This window comes from Haplochromis burtoni, unplaced genomic scaffold (genome assembly GCF_018398535.1).
Source record: "Haplochromis burtoni strain Fernald_Lab_line unplaced genomic scaffold, NCSU_Asbu1 Contig_262, whole genome shotgun sequence".
In the NCBI taxonomy this organism is placed as follows: Eukaryota; Metazoa; Chordata; class Actinopteri; order Cichliformes; family Cichlidae; genus Haplochromis; species Haplochromis burtoni.
Genome location: NW_024582623.1, coordinates 497460 through 516759, shown reverse-complemented (window position 1 = coordinate 516759; position 19300 = coordinate 497460). Strand labels below are relative to the sequence as shown.

The following is a 19300-nucleotide window of genomic DNA, read 5'->3' as shown; positions in this document are numbered from 1 at the left end:
CTGGTGCAAATTACTGACCTCTGTCATCATTTTAGGTGGGGGAACTTGCACAATCGGTGGCTGACTAAATACTTTTTTGCCCCACTGTATATCACGGTCAGCTCTGAGCCCCTTTTTGTTTGAAGCGGTGATGGAATTGCTGAGAGATGAAGCTCAGGCAGGAGTCTGCATACACTATGATGTTCACTGACATTATGATCTGTAATGAGAGGAGGGAGCAGGTGGAGCCTGGAGCAATGGAGGTATGCACTGGAGAGAAGAGGAGGGGAAGTAGGTAGAAGCAAGACGATACGTGTGTGAATGAGAGGAAGAAAGGTGTAACAGTGAAGCTGCAAGGAGTAGAGGTAGTAAAGACGCACAAGTTTAAACATTTGGGTTCAGCCATGCAACGCAATGGACAGCGCACAATGTCAGGAGTGATTTGTGGCCTGCTATGATGTATGGTTTGGAGACGGTGGTGCTGACAAAATGACAGGAGGTGGAACTGGACATGGCAAAGTTGAAGATGCTAGAATTTTTATTAAGAGTGACAAGATTAGAAATGAGTACATCAGAGGGACAGCTCAGGTTGAGTAGAGACAAGGTTAGAGGTGAGGATGAGATAGTTCAGACATGTTCATAGGAGGGATGGTGGATATGAGTATGGAGTTGCCAGGCAGTAGGAAAGAGGAAGACCACAGAAGGGTCATGTATGTAGTGAAGGAGGACATCCAGAGGGTTGGTGTGACGGAGGACGATGGGATGGGGTGAGATGGAGACAGCTAAAAAAGACGTTTTCATTTTCATCTGTTTTCATCTTTGTTTGCTACTACATACACTCACCGGGCACTTTATTAGGTACGCCTTTTGTCCTCAGAACTGCCTTAGTTCTTCATGCCATAGATTTAACAAGGTGCTGGAAACATTGCTCAGAGATTTGATCCATACTGAGATGATAGCATCACACAGTACCTGCAAATTCATCTGCTACACATCCATGATGTGACATTTCTGTTCCACCACATCCCAAGGGAGCTGGGATTTGAGCATTGTGGTATGGTGCGCTGTCTTCCTGGAAGCAGCCATCACAAGGGTACAGATTTTAGCCCTACAATTTGAATGTTTCAGCATGTAGCATGTTGCTATCATACAATTTTTGTGATCCTTGAATTGTAGCCTCAGTTTCCTGTTCCTAACTGACAGGAATGCCACCTGTAGCCTGTCTATTTCAGAGACGCTCTTCTCCATACTTCGATTGTAACCAGTGGTTATTTGAGTTACTGTTGCCATCCTATCAGCTCAAAGCAGTCTGGCCATTGTCCTCTGATTTCTGGCATCACCCAGAGATCAGCAGTTTCTTAAATACTCAAACCAGCCCGTCTGTCACCAACAACCATACCATGTTACTTACATCACCTTTCTTCTCTATTCTGATGCTCAGTTTGACTTCATCAGGTCATCTTGACCTAAATGCACTAAGTTGCTGCTATTTGATTGGTTGATTAGATATTTGTGTTAATGAGCAGTTGAACAGGTGTACCTAATAGAGTGGCTGGTATTTTCTCACATGCTTAGCCTGTAAATAAAAAATACAACATTTTGTTGCAGCTATGAAGGCAGCTGTTTTGATCCAGCGATGGTACCGGCGCTACATGGCCCGTCTTGAGATGAGACGCAGGTACACTTGGAACATTTTTCAGTCTATTGAATACGCCGGGGAACAAGACCAGCTGCAGGTGTCTCTCACTACAGGCATCTATTTTGCAAATTTCAGAAGTATCATAAAGCTTAAACATGCGTTTCTTTTTGGTTTTTCAGCTCTCTAGTTTCTTCACTTTCATGCTGGACAACTTCACTCAGCTGAATGGGAATGGGCCAGGTTAGGGGAGAGAATTCTCATATCTACAGCGTAAAAGGGTGTATTATTATTATTATTATCATTATTATCATTATTATTATTATTTTGCATGTCTAAAACTTAGATTTTTGCCTATAATATTTGGAACTGCTGAAGTAATGTTTGCTTCCTTTTGAAATAAAATATAATTTCCTAGTCCTGCTATGTAGACAGGATCTCACTGGGTTTTAATGTATGCAGAAACGACAAACTTATCACACTGTAGCAGCTAAATAAATGTGCCTAATTTTAAGAAAAATTCGTTTTCTTATCAGTTGGTGTTTAATGATTGTTCTTTTTAACTTTTCCAACACCCCTATTGTTTAAATTAACACCATTTTGTTTGTTATGCCACTGTACTTTAGATATTTTGATCTAGACGAGGAAACCCATTGCGTATACCCCGTTGCTTAGCAACTACTGTGAATGTGGAGGCCAATGTGTCGGTGTGGTGCACTGAAACAGCTGTGGCTTAAGTGTGTATTGACCCGCTCTTCCAGCTCAAAAGCATAATGTTTCATTGACAAGCTAATCCTCAGGGAAACCCTTTTTTTGCTCATCATCTCCTGAACATCCTCTTCATGGGTTTTACGTTAAGTCTACATAAGGGATGCAAAGAGGCCAGACTCTGCTGTCTCTGTTTACTACGTACAGGATCTGTGTTTTTATATTTGTTTGTCAGGGACACTATAGAGGAAATAACACAATAGGAGAAGGACATGGGCCTCTGGGTAGACATCTGTCCCAGCACTGCTTGTTTGCATAATTTAAAGGCTGTTGGGATTTGTTCTTATATTTGAAACTTCAGTGAGGTCTCAAATATGAGAAGAATATTTAGTATAGTATAGCACCTGTATATGAGATTTTTGTAGTTTAAGACTACAAGAGAGAGGGGGGGAAAGCAACAATACACTCCCAGTACAGACAAAATAGAAATTGTTGATGATAAGCTTATCATTGATTAAGTCAGGAAAAGAAGAGCTGTGTGGTGGGTGGGTTGCAAAGCAGCTTGCAGATGTGCTGCACCTATAGTCGTGTTAAAGCGGGTTAAAAAGCGCCACCTAGAAAACAGTTTGCACTGGGGTGCTTAGAAGGGCATCAGCTAAGCCATCATCTCTCGTGAGCTGGCATTAACAACAGTGGATTTACCAGGATTGATAGCTGAGGTTTTTTAAGCTGTTATATAATTTTTTCATATAACCAAATATTGTGCATTCCTGTTTTGGATTTAAAGGATGTAAAGGTGAGGATAGAGGAAAAGGTACAAGATATATACCATTTACTCATTTTTTTTCTTGACAAAGATAAGATAAATTGCGTTTCAGACTTGATCTCCCAGCTGCTGGATCCAGTGGTGGACCCATGGTTAGACAGAGAAACCTGCTACAACCTGATCCATGTTCCAGAGTCCTACACCGGACCTAGACTATCATTTCCTCTCTCCGTCGCTGATACAAATGCGCTCCTGAGTGCGTTTAAGGATCAGCAGGTACCAAATATGAGCCTTTCACTTTGTCTCTTAAACATCTGATTGTCTGGTGGTTTAGATTTGGAGTGCTCACTGCTTTTTTCCACACAGACTCTCCATGCCAGATATGTTCTCCAGCTGCTGTATGAGACCAAAAAGCTTCTCAAACAGATGCCAAACATAGTCCACTTGTCGACATCCTACTACAAAGAGATCACTATATGTGGTGGGTCTCAGTGTCTCTTGTTAATTTAAGGTTCAAAATTTTCAGGACCATAAAAAAAAATTAAAAAATATATATTTTAATCTCATTGTAGCATATGCTACACTGCACAGACCAAATAAATGATCTCTGTAGTTTTTAAATGAGAGATGGTGCCTTGTGGTTGTTTAAAAACAGTTGATTGTATCTTACTGGCAGCTTCCCAAGAAAGGTAAGTCCTACTTATTTGCACACTGATCAGCCACTTGACTCCTCTTGCACAGCTTTCCTCCTCCTACCTTTGCATGTCATTAAACTCAAGAATACTTGAGTAACAAAAATGAAAAAACACACACTCATAAGGCTGAGGTGGAGCAATCCTTATGATTAGGGAGTTTTAGTCCGCTTCTGTAAACCCATAAAGCAACAGGACTTCAGTTTCTTGATTGCAGGGACTTTTTTCTTTTGGTACAGGTGATCTGCACGGGCGACTTGATGACTTACTACTTATATTTTATAAGGTAAGGCTGCCCGTACAACAGCTTTCTTAGGCATCATTCGTGCATCATCTACCTCATAGCAATATCAGATTTCATGTAGATTTTTTTTATAAATAAAAGACTGAACCCTCTGCAGTTAAATCCTAAGCAGTCACTATATGTAATTTTTATTTTTTAATAAATTCTTCTGCCCGTCAGAGAGCAAAGAACAACTAACTGACACGCATCAGTCATTTTTTAGACTGTAGGGTCATTGCAGGGGGGTTTTCTATGACAACAAACCTCAGATGGTTAAATAAGTAAAAGCTGAAGGTCTGACTGTTTTCATGTTTTGGTTTTTCTCAGAATGGCCTTCCCTCTGCAGAGACACTGTACGTGTTTAATGGGGACTTTGTGGACCGTGGAAAAAAGTCAGTTGAAGTGGTTATCCTGCTGTTTGCCTTCCTTTTGCTTTACCCAGACTACATGCACCTGAACCGAGGAAACCATGAAGACCACATAATGAACCTCAGGCAAGTTTAGAAAAGGGTGAAGTGAAAAATATTTACCTGTCTAGGTTTGCCACGAACACCAGGAGAATAGAGTATCAGGGTTTAAAGGTTTGTGGTTTTCTTTTTTCAGATACGGGTTCACAAAGGAAGTCATGCAGAAGTACAAGGTAAAGTCCAAATACATGCCGTCAGTCTGATTTTATGTCCACAACTCGGTAAGCACTTTGCAGCTTGGTGACTGTCACAGCTGATTGTTATTTTAAATTACTGTTCTCGCCTGTTTGCAGACTCATGGCCGTGAGATCCTTCAGCTGTTTCAGGATGTTTTCAGCCTCCTGCCCATCGCAACAGTTATAGACGGAAAGATTCTGATCGTTCACGGAGGGATTTCAGACCAGACTGACTTAGACTTCCTGAGCTCCATAGAGAGACACAAGGTCAGCGGAAACAATCAGCTTTGGCCACCAGGGGTCAGAAAAAACAACTTTTTACATGCTGACACACTCATACCCACCACACAACAATGTAGCTGTGTGCAGCGTGGAAAAAAGTGGTTTGTAGTTTTATCCGGCAACAGGAGTCAGATTCCTGAGACGCATATCGAGACATGTTGTAGAGTTGGTTCAGCAGCTTCTCGGTAACAGCTGCAAGGCTCAGTTATTGACAAGTTATTAGAGTAGCTTCTTTCTAGGTCTGCTACTGTGTGAATAGGGGTTAAAATGGGATTTGGCAGGTGGGGAGACCCTAAGGTTGGGTTTCGGAGTGCGGTGTGGGGAAAGGCATCACTTTCCCTACTTCTCAGTAGGGGTGGCTGTGGCTCAGGTGGTGAAATGGGACTTTTACACACTGGAAAGGTAGCGGATCGATCCCGGACTCCTCCGGTCTGTGTGCCAAAGCATCCTTAAGCAAGATGCTAAACCCTGAGTAGTGTGATTATGTGTGTGATATGTATGTTAGATATCAGTCACATAAGCTCTAGTTAAATTTTATTTGTATGCTACCTATAATCAGCTGGCCTCTGCTGCTGTTCCAATATTCACTGCCCCTTGTGGATTTAGCCAACTGAATTCATTCAGATCTAAGCAGATGTTTGTGAGCTGGTTGGCTGATTTCCTTGATGCTTGGTGTCCTTGATGAAACCAAACACTGAAAACAAAAGCAAAGTGTGCTTTGCAGTCCAACATACAGCATCATTGTGAAGTTCACCTGTTTGTGTGTTTGTTAAACTGTTTGAAAAGTTGCATTTGAAATTCCCTGCATGATTACTCTGTTTATGCTCACTCCTCCTCTATAGCGCTGATTAGATTCTGAATTAGGCCATCATGAACAAACTTTATTCACATCTGCACCTTGAACACATCACAGAGATGAGAGGTAAAACAGGTTGTGTTGATGGTGTAAGCAGACACATTTAATTGCTCATTAATCTAAAGTGCCTCAATGCCTTTCCAGACACTTCCAGCCCACTTTAACCCCAGTTTGTGGGCTTTTATTATGGTATCAATCTGCATTCAAGATTGCTACTCCAAGTCCGATTAATGGACTCCTGCTTGATAAAAAAACAAAATATTTAGCCTGACAAATTTTGAAGGTTTCTGTGACATTGCAGTGTTTCACGGTAGGATTAGCTGAATAATGAAGCAGCAAACCGGAGGCCAGGTTTCCAGCAGAAGGGTTACAAAAGTAGGAAATTCATGCACAGGGATTAAGAGAAACAAATTGTGAGGGTTCACCTTATTTTGCAGGACCCATACAGAGTAGTTTGACTTTGCTTCACTGTTTGATGCTCAGGTGACGTTCACTAAGTTTCAGTTTCACAGAGCTTTTCTTCTGGCGTGTCTCAGACAAATGCTAAAAGATGTTTAAATGCTTCTAATATGGCAACCTTCAACACTCTGTCCTGTACCTATGCTATTTTATTGTTTTATTATTGTTATTATTTATTTTTTTTTGAATGATGGACTCTTGGTTTTGAAAGAAAATGACACAAAAATAAAATTGTATTTGAATAAATTATTGCATTTATTCTCTTAAAATGCAGAAAGCACAGAGCATGAATGGTCATCACAGGTATTTCAGAGAATGCTTTAATATGTATGAAAGTTATCATTAAGGTGGATTTTATTGATTTATTTGTTTATTTTTTACATTAAAATACTCCTTTAGTACTTGCTAAGCACTGCACTAAAGATGTGTATATACCTTTTTTTTTCACCCTTTTTTTATGTTACTTTTCTGTCTTCACGTTTTGCTGTTTGTCAGCACGATGTTTCCACCTCACTGCTACCTCCCATTCCTTCCTCTTGTAGGTGAAATCAGCCCTGAGATTTCCCAGGTGCAGTTTGGAGCACCTGGACATCAGTCAGTCCTGCAGACAGACCAAAAGAACGAGATCCACAGACAGCTCTCGTCCCAGCAGCAGTCGCAGTCAAAACAAGAACCAAAGGACACCCAACACGAGGTGTGACCGCAGCCCACAGACACTTACATGTGTTTTTATGTAGTAAGGTCCGTGTGCAGTTAGCTCCTGTTAACAGCTACAGGGCCTCTTTTCTACCGCCGTTTGGTTTTTCTCTAGGAAGAAGCGATGCAGGCTCAGCAGACAAGACAGCGCCGCCTCCACCTCTTCCTCCTCCTCGTCTTCCTCGTCATCCTCTTCACTCTGCTCTCCTCAAACCCCATCCTGCCTCTCCCCGCATGCTTTTCCATCTTCTCCTTGCATGCCTTACTCTGTTAACGTCCTCCAAGTGCCTTTCCTGGACTCCCTGTCCTCCGTTCCCCTCCCGTCACCTTCGCAGCATGAGCAGGAATGGAAGCAGGTGAGAGGAGCAGAGAACACATTAACACTGTTTAATAATCCGCTCATTTGATGAGCTCCTTCTTTGTCTTGGTCAACACTTTTATCTGCTTTACTCTGGAGCAGATAGTGGATATATTGTGGAGTGACCCTAAAATCCAAGATGGCTGCAGTCCCAACACCTTTAGAGGTGGAGGCTGCTACTTTGGCCCTGACGTCACCCAGAGACTACTGCTCCAACACGGACTCCAGCTGCTCATCCGCTCACATGAGTGCAAACAAGAAGGATACGAGTTCTGTCACAGTGGAAAGGTACACAAGGTGCAATCATTTCATTTAAATGTGTCACTAACACTTTAAAATACGGCCAAGACTAAGGGCTTAATTCCCCTGTAATTAAATGGAATTTCACTGTAATTACAATTACAGTTAAGTGTAGGTACCCTCGGGTCAGAGGATAATAAGTAATATTTTTACACAAATTAAAGAAATAATTATACTCTAAGCAAATATAAGTACTCTTTAAATAATTATAATGAATGTCTAAGTAATTTTAAATAGCGCATGAGGAACTTTAAACTTTGTATAACATAAGGTATTTTATATTAAAGCAATAATTACAATGTAATTACATTTAAGTAGTGCATAAGTAATTTTAGTAGTGCCTAAATTCTAGATATAGTACAGGAAAGGAGATATAAATTACACTGTATGTTATTTTAAGTACTTCTAAAGTAATGTTGTACTGCATCATTTCTTTAATTTTGCTGAAAAACAAACAATATTTTCCCATCTTACATTGTACAATTTAGGGGAACCAGCCGTGTTATGGAGTGGCTTAACTCTGGCTCCATCATAAGGTCACATAGGCCTGAGAGTTTTCCTTGTAAGTCGTTAAGGCGGAACAGTCATTTCATTTATATTGGAAAAGTAAAAGGACAGTTGAATAATAAAGCATTCATCATGAGCATCAACATTATGAATACTGAGTAAAGATGTAACAAGACGAGATTAATCCACTTCATAATACCGCCAACACCATGAAAAATACAACATATTTACAATGTAAGATGAGGAAATATTGTTTGTTTTTCAGATAAATTTAACAGTACTTACATTTGCTTACAGTATAGTAATTTCCTCTGAAGCACTGACTTGTTACCTCTTATTCTAGTGTGCCTACCTTTAGGTATTTGTAGGTAAATATAATTACATTATAATTTCAAATAAAGTACATTGAAATTCCAATAAATTAAAAAAGAAATTCTGAAAAATTCTAAAAAATGTTGTTCACTGTCTAAAGGTTTTGCCTTGTTGAGTCTATTTCCATATTGTAGGTGATCACCATCTTCTCTGCGTCCAATTATTACGAGGAGGGAAGCAACCGAGGAGCCTATGTCAAACTGGGACGAGAGCTGGTGCCCCGCTTCTACCAGTACCAAGTCAGCCGGACTACTCGCAAACTTACTCTGACACAGAGGTAACACGGGTGTCTGGTGTGTCTGTGTACTGTGGGGGCGATGAAGCAATGCTCAGAGTAGTAGCACTGAAACTAATCATGACAAAATCTTGTGCATAATTTTATAATTCTATTAAATGTGTAAGAAAGGTTGGTCTAGGTTAACGTTTGTGTCTGCAGAGTGCGAGCCGCTGAGGGCTCTGCTCTCAGAGCCTTAAAGGAGAAGCTGTTCGCTCACCGCTCCGAGCTGATGGCCGGCTTCCAGCAGTACGACCAGAATAACACAGGTGCTCTCTTCTCACTCCATTTTCTTATAAATGTCATGTTTTAATATTCAGGTTTGATTCCCAGGCTGACATGGAGTTTTTACATTTGCACACGCCTTGCTTCAGGTCGTGTGTCGGTCTGCGAGTGGGCTCTAGTTCTGGAGTCTGTACTGAGACTGGACCTGCCGTGGAGGACGCTTCGTCCACACTTAGCCCGTCTGGCACCAGACGGCAGCCTGGAGTATCAGTCCTGCTTCGAGGATATGGGACCAGGCATTCCTCTGCCGCAGGTCAGAAACAAAGGGGTACAAAAGAAACACGTACATTCGCTCGAGAAATGACCTTAAAGGGAAAAGGAGATGAAGGAAAACCCTTAAAGGTCACTGTTTTCATCTGAAGTTATACGCTTAATATAAACATCCCTTTGTCTTATTATACAAACATCCAGATTATCGAAAGGCTCTTCACAGCATTTTTTTTTACATAGCAGTTCTTTCTCATTTGCACTTTTAAAACGAGTCTATTTTACTCCTGATCCTGTTCTTTTGTCTACAATGTCGAACTTGTATCTGCGAGGAGGGATTTTGCCCCTAGTGGTACAGTTACTTCTAGCTTCGCAGTACATATTCCCAGCGCTGCTGCTGTTAAACACAGCTGGAAGGACTCCTGTTTTTTATCTTTCAGGTCACTCCAAATTTGGCTGAAACTCTGTTCAGATACAGGACAGACATTGAGATAATATTCAACATCATAGACAAAGATCATTCAGGTAAATAAAAAGCAAAAAATCTTTTTCAAGATAATGTTTCAAATAAGCCAAAACTGACTTGTACGTGAGTGATGTTTGTTTTAACCTGTAGGTCTGATTTCCATTGAGGAGTTTCGTCAAACTTGGCGTCTTTTTAGTGCTCACTTGGGAGTTGCCATCGACGACAGTGCCATTGATGACCTGGCCCGGAGTATTGACTTTAATAAGGATGGCAGTATAGACTTCACTGAGTTCCTAGAGGCATTTAGAGTGGTACACAAACTGGACAGCAAAGATCAGCAACTGCATGAAAAGATGGATGGAGAGAAGAGGACAGGCTGAATACTAAACTGTGGAAGTACCAATGTAGGATACTGTAGGATATAACAAAGGACAGCATATACATCTCAGAATACTTGAAGACAATACCACTGGAAGTGATTAGGTCATGATTCATTAGCAGATTTCTCAATTGTGGTGTGTGGGTTAGGGTTAGGGGTATGGCTCTGGGAATGCCGATATCTAAGGCTGATTTAAATAAAGTGATATATCCCTAATTTTATTATGTCTTTTATTGCACCACCAGCTTTTTAGAGGGGCTGACTGTGGAGAAAAAAAAACGTCTTAACAACTGCTGGCTGTAGTAAAATGAATATTTCAAAGAACATCACAATAGAGTTAAAAACCTTTACAGTGAGCTGATTAAAAAAATCAGCTACAAAATCAGAAGAAGGTCTGGAGGCGTTGTGTACTTCAGGCACTGTTTGATTTACTTTTATTCATTTTCTTCCACAGAAATTAAATTGAAAAATATGCTGTGATTGAAAACGATTGTACAGCTGTACCTAATAAAGTTGACTGAATGTAGGTTTACAAGTATTGGTGTAAAAGATGCTTCTTTTTTTTTTTTTACTTAACAAAATAAAAATAATATTTGTGTGTGTGTGAGTGTGGACAGGTGTCTAAGACAGAGTGTATGTTCAACTCTGTTTGGCTCATAGCTGATAGAAAGTTCAGCTGTTGAACTTTAATCCCTGTGCTCAAGAAATACATTTAGAAAGAGGAAGAAGTCCCTGGGATTTTCAAAGTAAAATAAGCCCACTGAATGCACTGTGGAAAAATGTCTGAACCTTTCTGTGTTGATTGTTACATCAATTTAAAATTTCTCTAAAGTACCTAAGTGCTTTGGAGAGAGGCACATTTACATTCCAGGTCTCCAAAGAACAAAAACAAAATACACAAGAAGCTGAAAGATGTGTTTTGTTATATTAAATAATTATTGTTGAAAGTAAAACCCACTAAAATGTTTTCAGAATTTGCAAATTGATGATGATCATTCATCTCATGAATCACAACACACTGTTCTTCCCCCACACAAGGTTCTCTTATAAGTTAAAGATCTTGTTATTGGCATTATTGGCTGTTTTTATGTGGTGTGGTATCAATACTAAATTTTTCAGGAACACACAACACTAATTAGAAAGTCTTGATGGTCACTCTAGAGCAGGCCTCAGAGATTTCAAATCTCCACTGATCTATTAATAATACACATTTGACTGGATTGATAATACTCCAGGGACCAGGAGATAAAAGGAACCGAGATGTCTTGACTGTGGTACTTGTGTTACTGCATTAAAGTGGACAGATTACAAGCACCTTTACTGGAGAGTTTTGGCTGTGGGCGGGAATGCACAGAAATATATTACTTCCAATTCCTGACCTTGCTCCCTGTCACTTATAGAAAATGGATGTGAACTTGTTGACGTCACCTTTAAAATGTTTTCCTGCGAGTGTCTTAAGGTTTACCAGTGCAGCAGCACTTTAGATTATATTTAGCAAGAAAACTAAAAAGTTGAAAAGAGAGCATGTTGAGTATACCGGAAGGATTTGGGACAAAACATGAAGCTCTGATGGGCGAGTAGTTTGTGTCTCTATGAGGGATTGGAACATTGTTACTGCCTACATGTTTAAATTATTCACTCATGCTCACTGGAATGACACCGGCTCCTGGCTATGTCACAAAATGAAATGCTGAAAGGAGCTAGTACCACACCCCAAATTTAAATTAAGACAGATTTAATAGTGTCCACTTGTAATAAATTAGCAGGTCTCATTGTTCACTTTCAAGACTGACAGTTTTCAATATTGTTAGAGTAAGAAAAAAAAACAGTTGTTTTACTTGCTACAATGTCCTTATTTGTTTGATTAACAGACTACTTTTGGCTGGGCTCCTCCAAAGCAACCTTATAAATTTATGATACGAACATTTTTAAACAATTTGTCTTTCAGCTTTGTTAGTGTGGTTTTTTTTCTAATGGTTATGTTCAATGTTCCCTCTAAGCTGCGCGCGTGCGCAATTGCGCACTACTGGCACGGTCTCTGCGCACAGAAAAACTGTGTTGCGCACACAAAAAAATCTAACCAGAATTGAAATTAAGATTAAAACTTTGCAGTGTTAGTCAGTAAGTGACTGGCTGCTCCCGTCCAGCCAATGATGCGATTCACATTCGTATATACGCAGCTAATCAACGTCGTTGACAGGCTATGACAGCGTCCTTATGTGCCGACACCGGTGTTTTAGCTAGCAAAGCGGCGTGGCTGATGTGGAGTGAAGCCACGTTAATGACAACGTGTACAACCATTGGAGATGTGAGCAGGACAGACGGAACAACTGACGGAAAAAGTGTGGACTTTATACCAGTTGTGTTGATAGGCCACGTAAAACCAGAGTTATGATAAAATTATATGCAATGTTTGGTTTTCTTCCTGAATACTATCATTGTTTATATTTACTGTGGGAAGAAACAGTAAAAACGGCGTTTTATACGGGAAACGCTCGAAAGCACTCCTCTTATGTGAGCAAAACATCCCCAACCCTGTCGTATTGGTCTAAAAATGTACCATGTCAACCAATCAAAAAATGATATGGCAACATGGCATTTAGTTGTTTAGGGAGGGGGAAGTTTTAGGAGTGACGGCGGTGTTTTGAGATGTGAGAGATTTGCGATGTTTAGCGCAAATCTTGTGTAGTTAGTGTGTAGTGTAGTCAATAGTTTTGTTGTGTGTGTCAGAACAATGAGGCGACTGCTGAATGTTACAGGTGTTACAGCAGTGATACATCTCCTGCTGTCAGGCCTGCAGGTATCAGGGTGTTGTTCTCCTTTATCTCATAGTGGACAGAAATTATTTTTTGGAGTGGCACAAATGATTTGTGTGGCATCAGATTTGATGCAGAACAGCTGATTGTTCTGTAAATAGTTTGAAATGTTTATTTAAAAAAACGCCTTGGCTGCATTTTTAGGTAAACAGCTGCAAAAAACTTTGTTGTTTGCAAAACTGAGTTACTTTTTTGAAGAAGTAACTATATAATTAATTGCCCAGCATTGGTCATTACATACTGTATTTTGCAGACAGAGAGTTACAGGACTCTCTCCCAGACCACAGACTCATAATACAAGTCAGAGCAAATAATAATAATAAAAAAAAGTTGTGTTTTCAAAGTTGGAGTTCAAGTTATTTTTACTTCTAATAGTGTTAACATACTACACAGGTCATGAACAAGATGTTTTTAAATTTTCATTGTAAGTGAGATAAAGCAGTTACCGGTAATTAAAAGTAGTCTAACATAAATGTAAATGCTGTAATTTGATTATTTTAATAAACCATGTAACTTGGATGGATTCGATGCTGGCGTGACCACAGTGCACGCATCTGCTGTCGCTCACAGTGGTCCACGGGATCGCTCAGGGAGTTTGTGTGTTCGCTCAGACACATAAAAAATTAGAGGGAACATTGGTTATGTATTCGTTAAATGTCACCTTGGCACACTATAATACTATGTAAAAGTTATATGAGCGCTGTTAAGTAATCAGTATGATTTGATGATTTTTTTATTATTATTTCTTAAATTGTAAAATATAAGTGTCCAGTGGGAGGTCCCTAAATTATTTGTCCAAAACTATAAGATGTTTAGTTAAATGTATTCTTGTCTCCACCAGAGTCCAGAGATGGAGAGTACGCTAGAAACTGCTTTGCATCAGTTGTATACACACATTTTCTCTTCATTTACTAGTTGGTCTAAATAACTATTGTTGGGTTTATCTAGACACAAACCCCGCTGGAAAACGAGACACTCAATAACTGCACGACAAAACAAGTCAAGACAGAGCTCTGTTGTCTTTGTGGCTCGCGAGGGAAGTCAGCCCAGGCCTTCACCTGTCCTTAGCCAACTTTGACTGATTCCATACATACACATATGACCTTTCAATGAACTTAAACTGTGTGTATGAGGTATGCAGAAAAGCAGACGTAAGCGTCTTGCTAAACATAAAAACAGGGACTTGCAATAGGTCATATCTCAAATGAACATTTAAAGGTGTGAAGTCTTGCACCTCAAGAAACAGAACATGGTCCATTCCAAATGTAACATAGCTCGTCTCTGCACTAAGCTGCACTCTAAATAAAGAAAGCACATTTTGTCAGCACAGACACAGATAAAGGAAATGTTAGATGGTTGAAAATAAATCCTCTGACTGTCCGGCCTTTTCTTCATAATGATAGCCATATTAGGACACATAAAGGCAATGATTATATATCTATATATTTTAGCACAAATGACGATATAAGAAATATCAATTCCAACAACTATAATTATAGAAAAAATAAGGAGTGTGTATTTTTATCATCATAATTATAATTATAATGAATTATTATTATTATCATACTTGCTTAAATTTGAAGCAATTATATGGTAAAAGGAGAGCGCTTGAACGCACCACGGTAATTTGACAGATTTTACACACAGTATTTGAAAGCAGCACAACTGTGTCGACAGAGCAGCGTTCAACTGCATTTTAGAAGCAAACAACACACAAAAAAGCTAATGTTGGTGAAGAAGAACAGGGACACAGGCCATAGATCTTTTCAGATACCAGTGACATGGGATTTGTAGTGTGCTTATCAGACCGGTGCTTATCAGACAAGTCTCTGGTAGCAGTTAGCGAAAACCTTTACATCACAGTAGCACTGTTATGCTGCCATCTTTCGGGGAAATTATGTCATTACACCGGTATGAGGTTGGGTATAGGTGGATTTGTTTTTTTGCTCGTGAGTTTTTGCAAACAGTCAGAAATGTCCACGAGCTGCAGTGAGTTAACATTTTGCACAAATGTTATTCAAATCCCAATGTTTGTTTGTTTTTTTGTTTTGTTTTTTGTTTTGTTTTTATCACATCTCAGGATTTTAGCCCCTGTCTGAACAACAACATCCTGGTAACGTTTTTATTTTTTATTTTATTTTTTATTTGAATCAAATAGATTTTTTTTTTTTTTAACAAATGTTTTTAACTTTTTCTTGTTTTTTTAATGCTTTACAAAATTTCAGTTATGAAGCACTTTGCAACTTTAAGAAAATAGCTATATGAATATAGCAATTTGTAATACAATATTTATATTTTCAATTAACGCTTTATCTGGCAAGGAATCGTAAACAGTTACTTGATTTGCATCTTAACAATGACCTTTTTTTTTTTTAGGAAAGATAAAAGGTAACAGTCTTGTAATATCCTCCAGTAACTCTCTAGGGTTGTGAAATTTGCCGTGTGCAAGCATTTCAAGTTCCCAGTAAAAGGTTAAAAGCTGCAAAATAACAAACTTAGTAGGTCTGAGATGGTCTGACTTATGTCTTATATTCAAATCGGGCCTGCATATGACTAGGACAATTTTGTAAGTCTCTAATAAAAGATGGGACTGTTTTGGAAAATGGATATGGTTCTGGACATGCACACTTTGAGTCTTAGATCTTTATGATGCCAAAATGCATCAGCAGCTACACTCCCCTGCTGTTCAATTCAATTTTATTTATATAACGCCAAATCACAACAACAGTTGCCTCGAGGCGCTGTTCAAACCTGTTTGCTAAGAGAAGTTGCTCAAAAGGAAGTTGACTTGGAGGGTGATATAGAAGCTTGTTATAGAGAGTGAATGTGCACGGGTTGCACCAGAGTTCAGTACAAAGAATTACTGTCAAACGTGAATCATGTAATCATGATCTAGTAGTCCATGAGGATTTTTATAGAGTTGGAAATTAGCACAATAAGTCTCCCTTAATCTTTAATGTAGTTTTTTTTTAGTTATATCAGTTCTTCTGTTATACAGAACTGACACCCTAATAGTGACACTGAGCCATCATTAACTGCACATGTGGTTACTCTACTGCGCTACTATTGCAGATAAAAATGTCAGCAAAAAGAGGCCTATCATTTCAGCAGCTGGGAAAACAGACTAGACACCCACTGCTAGTCTATGCCAAGGAAAACACCTGGCCAACTTCCACCTGTTGGGTAGTCGTTAACTTACTTTTGCTGTAAATTAATTACTACATTGCAGTCCTTTCTGTGAAACAGGAAAATGGATGTGCATATTAAAAAAGACACATGAAAGCTTTTTTTTCTTTCTTTATTTCACACTAAATGAACAAACCTTTAGTATATGTTGAGGTAAAGTTGACCAGACATATCAGTAGCATAACCCTGGAGATTTGCAGAAATAGACTGATTTTTATCTTTATACACACAACACAGATTTAAAAAAAACTGTTCCCAAACAGAGTATTGTTAGTACTAAAACATAATTGGCTGCAATGAAAACAAAATAATAAAGAACATGGAAACTATCACACTTAAAAATAAATACATGTGTTGTTATGAACGTGGTCATGTGTGAGTGAAAAGCTAATCTGTGGCACAAGTTGTAAATTTGACTCGTTTTTCCCACATATCTGGGGAATTATCTCATTAATTACAGCAGAACAATAAATTACGATGTTACTAAGTAAAAAATAGAGAATAACAGCAGAAATTGATTTATGAGGAATAAGTAGTGCACATATGATTGACATTCCTCTGGTAGATGCTGAGCCTGAATAGAACTGTAACATACGATAAATTACAAGACAGACAACAGAGTAAGATTGTAAGTGTCATAAACATACGTCTGAGCAGCACATTCACAAAATAAATAGGTTTACGGTCTAGACTCACAAAGACGAAATAAACTGAAATACAGAGGTCTGCACTGGCAGCTAAGGCTACGATGTTAGATCAGTTATATGAGCGCTACACAGCTTATTAAAGAGTATACTTACAAGCACCGCATGAACAGTATGAGGTGATAACGGGAAGTTAGTTTTACGAAACATGCCTCTTCGGGTGTTTATAGAGTCTGTTAGTAAAACACACCAGTCTGCCCATTCACTGCATCAGGCAGCTGGAACTTGGCAGGAAGTCCTGGACGTAAGTGACTGCTGCTTTGGAGAGATAGGTCATGGTGCCATAGCTACCACTAGGAGCGCTGTCGTAGAAAAAATTGCAGATTCCGGTTGCTGGGTCCTTCTCAAGGAAATACTCACTGGCGCCGTGGGATTTCTAAAGATGAAGAGGTAACGCAGAGTGAAGCCCAGTGAACGAATACTTGCAACAGACCAAAAACCTTTCTCTGTTAGTACCTGGTCACTGAGGAAAAGGTCATTGGCCAAATGCAAGACGCGATCCACGTGGATGATGCCGCCGATGTTGTCCACGTCTACGTCCGCTATCAGGCCCACAACCATCACCGTCTCCACTAGCAGCTGCCGGTACTCTGGCTGAGGGACGTGGTTCAGCACAGATTCAACCTGCACTGCAAACTTAATCTCTCCTGCTGTCATCTAAACAGAAAACACAGAATTTAAACACACACATATGCAGGAAGTCCAAATCTGCAGCAGGTCTGCGAGTATCTACCTCTCTTGTGGTAGAAGAGGGTAACACGTATCCGTCGATGGACAGACCGTGGCACTTCTGCAGGATCTTCCACACCTTTTGGTAGAAACCCATAGGTACTCTGTTGATGGCACCATCCAGCCTGCGTCTCCTCAGCCACTGGCCTTGCCTCTCCTCCCAGTGCAGCTGGCCGTCTCCTGGACAAGTGCTCACTGGGGACAGCATTCCACTGGGAGTGGAAGGGCTACTGCACCGCTGTGGCGAGCCAAAACATGTAAAGAAGGTTGAAATATTGGAGCACTTTTTTTTTTAGCTCACCAGACCACAAAATGATAGCTTTTCCACCTTTCATGCAGTTATCCATGCATACTGACACTCCATCAAACTTGGCAAAAAAGCACTTTAGTATATATGCTGAAGGACAAGGCTGCTATTATTATATTATTGGTGTTAATGATAAATACTCTAAAGAGCTTACTAACTAGTGTTGTAGCCGTAGTAACAGCCTGATATAGCTTGTGCCTTTACTAATTATCTTCCAACCAGAAATGACACTGTATAATGTTGCAACAGCTGCCACATTGCTTCATTATGATAAACACACCCAGGGTTATTTTTGCCAAGCTATTATAAATGCAGACGTCTCCCAGACCCAGAGATTTATGATCACAAGCTACCCCAGGCTTCGGCCACAGTAGAGCCCGTGCTGATATGAGATCAAATAAAAACGTTATGTTAACGTTGTTTTTAACATAATGCAAAGAATTGGAATCTTGTCTTGATATGTACTGTTTCATCATTTAGAAATAGATGAAAGTTATCAATTGAGCTCTAACACACTATACTTGTTAGTTGGGTACATTTGTGAGCGCTTGCTTTCTCATTAAAACCGTTGTTAATAATAATAGATTACAAAATAACAGCATCCTCATCCTTAAATAAGTAAAGCCACGAGTAAACTGTAAGATATCTACATAAACTATGAAATCCGAATGGAGTTTGCTTGGTCTACACATACTTCCTATTGCAACCTTAAAACAAATAAGGTGACATGAAGCAGGCGAGGTGAAATGGTTTACCGTAGAGCGAGGAGATGTGACATTGCTACTCAAGGAAAAACCGCCACTGAAGATCTACACATGGATATGGATGACAGATGACAGAGAACAGTTTGAGATGGTTCACACGGCTGTCGCACTGCAAATATGATGGCGCTGGAGCCACACAGAGCAAGGGCATGGGTAAAAATGACAACAGAGCTGCGAAAATCAGCACACGAGAAAGACTGCTGTAAGCAAAACGATAGCTGGACAGGGCTGATCACAACAGAAATCCTTTAACAAACAAACCATGCCAATCCATGACCAAATGCTATAACAAGATGGGTTATGGGGGTGGGGGGAAAACAGCTTAATGAAGGTCTGGACTGGTTCATCAAACTGCAGAAAAGTTATCTGAAGTCCAAGTCTTGTTCTCCTACTGTCATGGGATGAGAGTCACTCCAGCTATGGATTTAGACTGATTTAGTCATTTAGACCAAGGTCAGAAAAAGTCACATGCTAGATATTATTAAAGCCAACCCACACTTGTAGGGCGAGAGTCATCCAGCTGCAAAAAGAGAAGAACAGTGTCATTATATTCACAGATAGATAGATAGATAGATAGATAGATAGATAGATAGATAGATAGATAGATAGATAGATAGATAGATAGATAGATAGATAGATAGATAGA

General features: G+C 39.6%; 2 protein-coding genes across 5 annotated transcripts in view; one reads left to right on the top strand and one right to left on the bottom strand.

Annotated features, from left to right (window-relative positions):
- The window catches only part of ppef1 (protein phosphatase, EF-hand calcium binding domain 1), a 14708-nt gene extending 3782 nt beyond the window's left edge, over positions 1 to 10926 (top strand). For both annotated transcript variants that reach the window (XM_005943286.3, XM_005943288.2), the window contains 16 exons: positions 1588 to 1715; positions 1798 to 1858; positions 3202 to 3365; positions 3456 to 3570; positions 4021 to 4067; positions 4392 to 4558; positions 4668 to 4704; positions 4825 to 4974; positions 6847 to 6998; positions 7116 to 7356; positions 7461 to 7646; positions 8672 to 8814; positions 8974 to 9080; positions 9186 to 9349; positions 9744 to 9828; positions 9920 to 10926. In XM_005943286.3, coding sequence (XP_005943348.1) covers positions 1588 to 1715; positions 1798 to 1858; positions 3202 to 3365; positions 3456 to 3570; positions 4021 to 4067; positions 4392 to 4558; positions 4668 to 4704; positions 4825 to 4974; positions 6847 to 6998; positions 7116 to 7356; positions 7461 to 7646; positions 8672 to 8814; positions 8974 to 9080; positions 9186 to 9349; positions 9744 to 9828; positions 9920 to 10149 — 2177 coding nt within the window. In that variant the 3' untranslated portion in view covers positions 10150 to 10926. The remainder of the gene's footprint in view (positions 1 to 1587; positions 1716 to 1797; positions 1859 to 3201; positions 3366 to 3455; positions 3571 to 4020; positions 4068 to 4391; positions 4559 to 4667; positions 4705 to 4824; positions 4975 to 6846; positions 6999 to 7115; positions 7357 to 7460; positions 7647 to 8671; positions 8815 to 8973; positions 9081 to 9185; positions 9350 to 9743; positions 9829 to 9919) is intronic.
- Positions 10927 to 16246: 5320 nt separating this feature from the next.
- The window catches only part of phka2 (phosphorylase kinase, alpha 2 (liver)), a 14742-nt gene continuing 11688 nt past the window's right edge, over positions 16247 to 19300 (bottom strand). The window contains exons 29-33 of one of the 3 annotated variants that reach the window (XM_005943282.2): positions 19151 to 19174; positions 18646 to 18699; positions 17588 to 17821; positions 17311 to 17511; positions 16247 to 17230 (exon numbers count right to left, since the gene is read on the bottom strand). In XM_005943282.2, coding sequence (XP_005943344.1) covers positions 17057 to 17230; positions 17311 to 17511; positions 17588 to 17821; positions 18646 to 18699; positions 19151 to 19174 — 687 coding nt within the window. In that variant the 3' untranslated portion in view covers positions 16247 to 17056. The remainder of the gene's footprint in view (positions 17231 to 17310; positions 17512 to 17587; positions 17822 to 18645; positions 18700 to 19150; positions 19175 to 19300) is intronic. The other 2 variants (XM_005943284.2, XM_005943283.2) reach the window with 2 other exon arrangements.